This window comes from Anastrepha ludens, chromosome 6 (genome assembly GCF_028408465.1).
Source record: "Anastrepha ludens isolate Willacy chromosome 6, idAnaLude1.1, whole genome shotgun sequence".
In the NCBI taxonomy this organism is placed as follows: Eukaryota; Metazoa; Arthropoda; class Insecta; order Diptera; family Tephritidae; genus Anastrepha; species Anastrepha ludens.
The window spans coordinates 124,735,006-124,743,772 of record NC_071502.1 but is presented as its reverse complement, the minus strand read 5'-3'; the positions used below and the strand labels follow the sequence as shown (position 1 = coordinate 124,743,772).

General features: G+C 38.7%; 1 protein-coding gene across 1 annotated transcript; it reads left to right on the top strand.

Annotated features, from left to right (window-relative positions):
• The first annotated feature begins 511 nt into the window (after nucleotides 1–511).
• Nucleotides 512–2,993, top strand: LOC128866792 (venom serine protease 34). The gene is made up of 3 exons (XM_054107772.1): nucleotides 512–2,073; nucleotides 2,193–2,297; nucleotides 2,380–2,993. The coding sequence occupies exons 1-3, from the start codon at nucleotides 1,251–1,253 to the stop codon at nucleotides 2,931–2,933; spliced, it is 1,482 nt and encodes a 493-aa protein (XP_053963747.1). The 5' UTR covers nucleotides 512–1,250; the 3' UTR covers nucleotides 2,934–2,993.
• The last annotated feature ends 5,774 nt before the right edge of the window (nucleotides 2,994–8,767 follow it).

Here is an 8,767-nt window from a genome sequence, read left to right as displayed (position 1 = left end):
GGCTGGCACTTCTTGTCGTTATACGTTGCAGGCACCGCGCGATTATCAACTCGATTTCAAGTGCAATATCGATATATATATGGTAGGAGAAAGGATTGAAAAAGTCTGGAAGAAAATCTGGTATAGAGCAAAAAAAATATATAGTTATTCTAATTTTCTAAAGAGTTGCAATTATGATATTATAGGGAGCTCATACTTTTAGTGGTAGAGGCAAATGATCAAAATTCAATGTTGCCTAATGAGTAAGAATTTCTGGAGTCGCAGAAGACGAGTGCGGTGTTAGTTTTCGAAGTTCAAAATGACGGTTTAAAAGTGATGAATGCGTTTTGAAAATGTTTAAAGATTTGGTGATAATTTCAAAAATTTGTTTCCGTAATTTTTTATTGCTAATTTTTAAAGCTGAATATTGAAGAATCTGAAGTGTATATATATATTTGGCAAGCAGTAACGAAGTAAAAATAAAACACAAAAGTGGTTCCACCTTTTTGAATTTGTCAACTTCGACCAGAGATGTGAATACAGAACATCAACAAACTTTAATAAATATTTAACATTCTATTTAATCTCTCTAACCTGTCCAATCTTTTTTACGGAGTCGTGAAAGGTTTAAAAATAACGTTAATGATTTTGGGAGTGGCAAATCAAGTCTTCCATATTGATTCATGGAGGGAAAAGCAACTACATTTTCATTTACTTTCGTCGTCCACTTTTTCACCATCTTTTCTAGCTTAAAATACTGAATTAAGTCTAGTCAGTGTGAAGTTTACTTAAAAAATTAATTTAATAAGCGTAAACAGCAAAGACAAATCGCCCAAACAAATTCATGGCTGCCACCCCTCCATAGTTGCCCCTACTAAGAGCATAGTAACCCTGTTGTTTGGAGTAAGTCAACGCTTCAAGTGTCATAATCTCACTCAGCTGACTGCTCGTTCGAATTAATTATGAAAAAGTAAATTTTTTCTAAACTCATTTGGACACACTTTTATTTTTTTATTTGTCATGCTCTTAAGCAGCAAGTTAAATATTTTTATATGACTTTGTTTTCTTTTATAAATACACATATTTTTTAACATACACTCATCCGCCTTTTACTCCCCCACTTTTCGCTCTCCTTTGCTATGGTTTTTGCATAGACACCCGCTGTGTCCACAGCTCAGTTGACTGGACGTTGTTATGATGAGATTTTCTACTTCAACCGTGAAGGAAGTGAACTTTTATCCGGCTCCGAATATTTTTGTGGCAGTGGCAGCATGGAGAGGAAAAGTTTTCTCAACCGTGCTGTGATTTCGTATATATCCACGCGTTCGCCGATAAGGCAAGTTGGCGCTGGGCTGAAAGATGCCACAAAAGTTGGCGTGCAAGGGGGCGCAACCACAACAAATACAACAACGGCGGGAGCTGCAGCACTGAACGGCACACCACTGAAGCCGAGTGTATTTGATAACAGTAATAATAAAAACTTTCATAACATGGCCGTTACTCATTACTCCACCACCACAACTCCCCATCCATATTTCGCAGCGACGTCAACACATATTGGCATGAGCAATGTGTTTGCCTATTTAGCCACAATACTGTCCAACAGCATCGAGACAAGCGTTTTAATAGCGCCACCTCCTCCAAAAGCACACAAAAATGTGAAAAACAAAAGCCATCGCCGCAAAGTGACACAACCAACGCGGCGTATTTCTTCGGCAGCAGCCAGCACAGATTTGCTATTGTTTTCTTTGGATCCATTGCACGCATGCAACGGACGAAATGGCTCGGCGGAGCTATCGAATGCTGCTCACATCAACCTTCAACCGATAAGTAATACTAGCAAATCGTTGGACCAACGCGATTTTCGAATTTTAACGTATACGTCGAACTATGACGGATACCCAGGTGGCGCGGGTGATGGTCGCTTCTCTTGTTTAGTCGAGGCTGTTGAGGCACATTGCGATTGTGGCTGGAGCACGCACTCACTGAAAGTGGTGAATCCGTCGTCCAGTGTGGCTGGCGTTAATGAGTTCCCCTCCATGGCAGGTGTGTTGACGATGAAGTATGGGAAGGTTTTCTGCGGTGCAGTGACAAGTAAGTATTTTTTAATGCAAGTGCAAAAGTCTATCTTAAACCTGTGACTCACAAGTGAGCCCTTTTAAAAGCTTCAACAACTTTAACTCTTTTTAAAGTCGCTTTTATAATAATTCCAGTTCACCACCGCTTTTTGCTGTCCGCGGCGCATTGTTTCATATCTGCTGCCACAAATCGCTCGGAGCTGATTCAGGTGGTTGTTGGCGAACACGATCTCTCAACTGGTAAGTGACCATCATTTATACCACGTAAGATCACTTTTACCTAATGCTAATACGATTGTAATATCTGCCACCTCCCGTTCAGCGCTCGAGTCGGTCTACACCCGCTACTACAACATCGACACGATAATTTTGCATGAAAACTTTCGCGCAACTGCCAACCAGCTTCGCAACGATATTGCTCTATTGCACACATCCGAAACGATCGAGTGGAATGGTGGTGTGGCCCCTGCTTGTCTACCTTTTCGATCGATTACCGGCACAGATGGTGGCCGTAAGCCGCCTATAGCGGGTCAACGTGTAGAGACTGCTGGGTGGGGCAGTATTTCTTTTGGTGGCCCGCAGTCCACGTTATTGCTGACCACGCACTTGGATGTGGTTGGCGCTGAGGAATGCCGTACTGCGTTGGGCGCCGTACCGCCAGCAACCTTTTGCACGTTCACACCGGGACGCGACACTTGTCAGTATGACTCGGGTGGTGGATTATATATGCGCGAAGGAGGACGCTTGTTTGTTGTGGGCATTGTTAGTTATGGATACGGCTGTGCTGCGCGGCATCCTTCAGTCAATACGAAGGTGGCTTCGTACATACGGTGGATTAAGAGTCAAACTTCACAAGTGACATATTGTATAAAGTAGAGAGCGACTTTGCGATTAATAAGTTTATTTTTGAAACTGTAGTTACCTAGCAAAAATTAAAAAAAAAAATGGTTTGAATACTGAATTAAATTACAGAATATTTATACTTTAAAAGTGTTGCCTTTTTCCGGATTGCTATCACTTAAACATGTGCACTTCTAGTGATGAATCTAAAGGCGCGCTTCGCAGATTCTCTGTTTCGCAATAATAAACCTCATGGCGTATGGTACAGTGATAAAAAGTATTTCACTGCTTGTCTAGACTGTTTTCACACTCTTCTCGAAGAAAAGAAATACCAGCCACGCGTTACTATTTTCTTAATTTTCATCTTTACTCACTACGTATGCGCAATAAATGTATTCGTGTACGCAACTGTGTATAATTTCCGTTTTCTTCACACTTTCCCAGATTTTCCTATTCACTGTCTATTTAAATTTTGCTGTTCTTTCTTTGTGCGGTTGTACAGCGAATATAAGGATTGCTGGCAGCGATGTATAAAATATATGCAATCTTTAATGTAACACTTCACATTTGCGCAATGGAACATATATCTTTTTTAGAAGAAGAAGACAATTGCGCTAAAGGATTCAATGGCCATTATGCTTTCGTTCGTTAAGTGTGAAAAGTAGAAATAATAACGCCAATGAAGGCTAGGTTATTGGTGTTACAGTCTTAATAAAATAATTAGACCTCCTCCTTCCATAAAAAATCATAAACAACCAATTCTTCACAAGAGTCCACTCCCACAGCTTTTCCACAACCCCATTCATTGGTTGCATGCAATTTCTGCAACTCCTCACAGCTACCCAATTGAGATAGGTGTCAATTTTTACACTTACGCTTCAACAAAAAACAATCGTAGGCATTTAACGGTCCAAATGACTTGACAAACAGCACAATTTCTCCTGCCACTTATCGCTTTTACCGTTTGCCACTTTACATTATTGCCAACTTCTCATAGCTGCTACTCAGTTGCTCAATTAAACGTAAATGTTTACTAATTAACGCCTGAAAGTATGCAATACGGCGACTTTGCAATTGAGTGCAGACAAGTAGTAGGTGGTGTTGGCTGGAGCGCAAAAGAAGTAACGGGATGCGTGAATTCAATCAACGACACTGAGAGACTCCCAATTAAATATTTTATTACGAAATATAGGCGCAAAGTGGCGCAATGACAAACGTTAAGCGGTGGTGGGTAGGGCGTGGCGTTAGCAATTTTGACATGCCAATATCAAAACTCATAGATTTTTATTTTTTACGTTTTTCTTGTGAATTTCGAAATTCCCATCGTTTTCCGCTTCCCTTCTGCATGCGAATTCGATATTTCGCTTTGGTGATTTCTTTTCAAACATTGCTAAATAATTAAAATGCTAACGCATAACATATGAAGCATGCTTTTAGGCTTAGCGAGTGAAGAATAAATTCAAAAGAGCTCGAGACTAGCACGTTGAGAGCGAGGGGAATGCTTGCACACCCAAAAGTATGCACCAGTGAGTGGAAAAGCGAGGTGTATTTCGTTTTCAATTTAAAATGCAATTTTTATTCACTTTGCTTTTACATTGGCCACACTTGGGTGCTTAGCAACTAAAAAGTCAGCAAAAATGCAAAATTCAATTGTTAGTTGAGAGTCAAGGAAATACTATTCTTAGCAGTTATTGAAAATGTTTATCTTGAACTCGAACTTAGTTCGAAAATATTTAGAAAATTTCGTGAGCTCATAAATTCTGTAGGTACTTACTGATATTCTCAACCGTCACGACCGATTAATTTTTGCACTGGAAGCTGCTGCCTATCCAGCCATGAGTCTCATTATATTGTTGGCGGGTGGATTTAAGGCTAGAGTAGCTTTATGAGTCACTTTGTGCAACAATCGAATGGCATTGGAGAGATCTTTTCATTAGAAAACCAGAAAAATGTGCTAGAGGGGTCTTAAAGTGGAGTGGAGGCGCTGAAAATTGTGCACTAATTGCAAAACAACCGCGCTTCAGTTGCACACAATCAAAGACATACACAAACAAAGGCATACATGCATACGTTTGCAGTGCATTGCGATTTCCGATGATTAAAGAAAGCGAAAAAATGCAGAGCTCAAATAGCGCCTAAATGCATGCAACAAAAAGTGGATTTTCATTTTTTTTAATCTACTTGCATGCTGCGCCGGGTAGTGCTGCTGCAGTAGTGCGGCCATTGCATCAGCCAGTTCGATGGGAGTAAATGCATCCAAGCGTCCAAGTGGTGCGCGGTCTGAGTGCGCTTAGTTGCGCTTTCTAAGCATTAATTTCGCGTTTTAGTTGTGCTTTTGTTAGTTGGTGTTGTTGAATTCATGTTCAGTGCTTAAATATATGCTTTGAATGGTGAACTTTTTATTGCGCTCATTTCTTCGTTATGCGCTGAGTTGATAGCCTAGCAGCTATTTGGTTAATACTTTTTCATTTTAATTTTCGTTAGATTTCGCAATTTTTGATTTCGTTTTTTGTTGTTTTTTTTTACAAAGATTTTTATATATCGCTTTTGCGCCTAAATACATACAAAGTCTACCAACTAACGCTTGCCCATTCATTAACGTTTGCCACAGAGCAACGCAAAACCAATTTAGCATGCTCTAGAACACATACACATACACACACATACACGGCGCGTAGCTGAAAAACGACGAAAGCAAAATTATCGTAAAAATACTAAGTGCAGGCATACTCACATGACTAAGTAAAGAGCGCGCAAACGTGCGCTGCATGTGGACGCATTTCGATAGAGGCGCAGAAATTAGAAACGAAATTGGATTGGTGGGCTGCTGTGGGTGTCGTTGGCGCCCTCTCTGATTGGTAGGGTGAGAGGCAGTTTCGCTGTTGATGCTGAGCTGCTGTTGGCAGGTGGATGGCTCAAAATATCGGTAACATGAATCCAAGCTGCCAAACGAGCTAACCGCGCGGCTAGCGGGCAGTCTAACCATTTTTGTAAATATTTACAATATTTTCTAGTTAAACATTTGCGTTACTTTTTTTCTATAATATGGAAAATTTGAACTTTTTAAAGTGAATCCAATTTTAGTAAAATTATTGTAAGTTTTAAGCGGTGTTAAAATGTAAAAATTAATTTAATTTGGTTTAGGTTTTGTAAACTTTGCTTTTTTACAATAGTTACTGGTTTTTCGCAAACCCTTTCGTGTGAATTTCGAGGGAAAAGTCGATGCAAATTTTTCCAATATGCTTTTATTTTATTACAAAAGTGTGCTTGTGAAATACAATATAATTTGGCTGTTTTTCAGAAACAGGTCAACATTATGCAGTATTGTTTCTTTAGAAAACAGAAAAACGAAATTTTTCCAAAACTAACAGGAAAGGACCTTGTCTCAGCTTCCACTTCTAAAGTTCTACTTAGGCTGCTTAAAAGTGGGTGGAGCGACACTCAAATCGATTCTTTTGTAATAAAATTCAATAAATTACAAAGCCTGCATTTCCTAGACGCAAGATATTTTAGAAAATAATATTTTTAGATGACATCTCAAAATGAACGTTAAGAGACTGTAGAGCAAAAATTACAAGAAACGAAGAGGCGTATTTACGAAAAACAAGTGGGAAAAGTAAAGAAGGGAAATGGTTTCTATGGTAAAATCTAAAACTAAGCCTGTCATAGCTGTTGCATAGAGGAGTTTCGAAAAGGAGCAGTTTCGAAAGAAAAAAGTGAAAAAGCGAAATAGTTTTTCGATAAAACATAAATCAGTAAAAAAGAAGTGAATTTTAGAAAACGTTATTTTACTTCGCTTTCTATTTCATGAAATGCCGTTTAAAAATATTAATTCTTAAAATATTTGCAATCGATTTTTCAAAGTAACTCTTCAGCTATCCACGTGTACGTCTTTCTAGTGTTCAGGTCCAGCGGATTACATTTGGATAGGATTGATTTACGTTCTTATAGTAAGAGTATGCCTTCTAAAGCAAGCCCCTATTACAGTTATCGGCTACCAATAAATCGAAGTATTATTGTGAGACATTGGTTCCTTGGCTTCCCCACCGTCTATAAATAGTCAATATTTATCATTGTAATGCCTTATTTCGTATTGGCAATGTTTAGAATGATTTCGTTGTCTAGCAAAAGTTGTTGCTCTTTTCGAGCAACGTTGAGAAAGTTTGACATGATGAAACATTTTTATTCCACACAAAATATTGAAACTCTTGCCACTGCAGGATGGATTTAAAGTTACTTATAGGCCAAATCCTAGTTAGTGAGCTTAAAAAAATTTGAAAATACAGTATTCTTTGTGGTAAAATAAGTATACCCTGTCAATAAAGGCAACAAAAAAAGGTTTCGATCAAAAATCCTCTGCTCCAAAAACGGGTGCTAATTTCATAGAAATCCATCGAACAACTCTCTAATTGGTCGAAAGATGCATTTAAGACTTCCGCTTTGGCGCACTTAGGCCTTCTCTTTCTAATTTTGAGGTTAGTAAATTTCGAAGGTATGAATAGCTATTGGAGTCTTTGAGAGAAAGATTCTGCGTGAGGCTTACGACGACGCAGCGAATAAAGATCCAGCGGCTTCGTTGGCATGGTCATGTCGTCCGAATGGATATAAACGCTCGGGCTCTGAAATTTTTGCAAACAATATTATTGAGATTTTGTACGCTAGGTAATTACCAAATGTAAATTTTTTTTTACTTTTTAATTCTGACTATCCCCAACTTTTTAAGTAGATCTACCATTAGCGCCGTAAGCGACCATTTTTGTGTTTTGTTTTTTAGTTAAAGCAAAGTTATTATGGCGGCCGCCGTAGCCGAATGGGTTGGTGCGTCACTACCATTCGGAATTCACAGAGAGAACGGTGGTTCGAATCTCGGTGAAACACCAAAATTAAGAAAACTATTTTTATAATAGCGGTCGGCCCTTGGCAGGCAATGGCAAACCTCCGAGTATATTTCTGCCATGAAAAAGCTCCTCATAAAAATATCTGCCATTCGGAGTCATCTTGAAACTGTAGGTCCCTTCATTTGTGGAACAATATCAAGACGCACACCACAAATAGGAGGGGAAGCTCGGCCAAACATCCAAAAAGGATGTACGCGCCAATTATATATACAATATATATACATAAAGTTATTAATAAATTCGCTTCGCTGTCGAATGCGGTTAAAAAAATAATAAAAGAACTTTAAATCAAGAAATTTGTCGCCTTAACTTAAAACATTCCATATTTCCTTTTCTACGCTTAATTAAGCACTCTTCCAATTATTACATGGCATAATTAACCCTTGACAGTAATTCTGCAGTGATTATGACATCAAAGGTTAAAAATGCAACATAACTAATTGCCACTTAAGTCCCAACAGCGAGGCGAAAGCTGTTTAAGGACCGGACCACTTTTACTTTAACTTGAACATGAACTTGAAATTTTACGCAAATAATTTTAAAACAATTAAAAAGAAAATGAACACAGAAAATGCACTAGTAATTATAAAAAATAAAAATGGAAAAAAAGCAAAATAGCAGAAATGACGAAATAAAACGCAGAAGAGCACTTGCGCTAATTTGCGCGGGACATCAAAGCGTATACGTAATATTCGCTCTGATTGCATTAGTGACTGCGTTGCGAGAGTGTGGGTGCCCCGCATGCGAAAACGTATGGATTCCAGAAGTGCAGTTTAATTGCGGCTGACATCATGAATATATGCAAGCAGGAAATAAAAATGTTGCAACAACAAAAACAATGGCAAAATAATTAAGACAAAAATACTTGAAATTATTATACGGACAGAGGGGACGCGTGTCACCACCCGCAAGCATCTACGGCATGCTGGCTAATGGTCATCAGCAGCTGCGCCAGAAGGACAGTAAAAATTG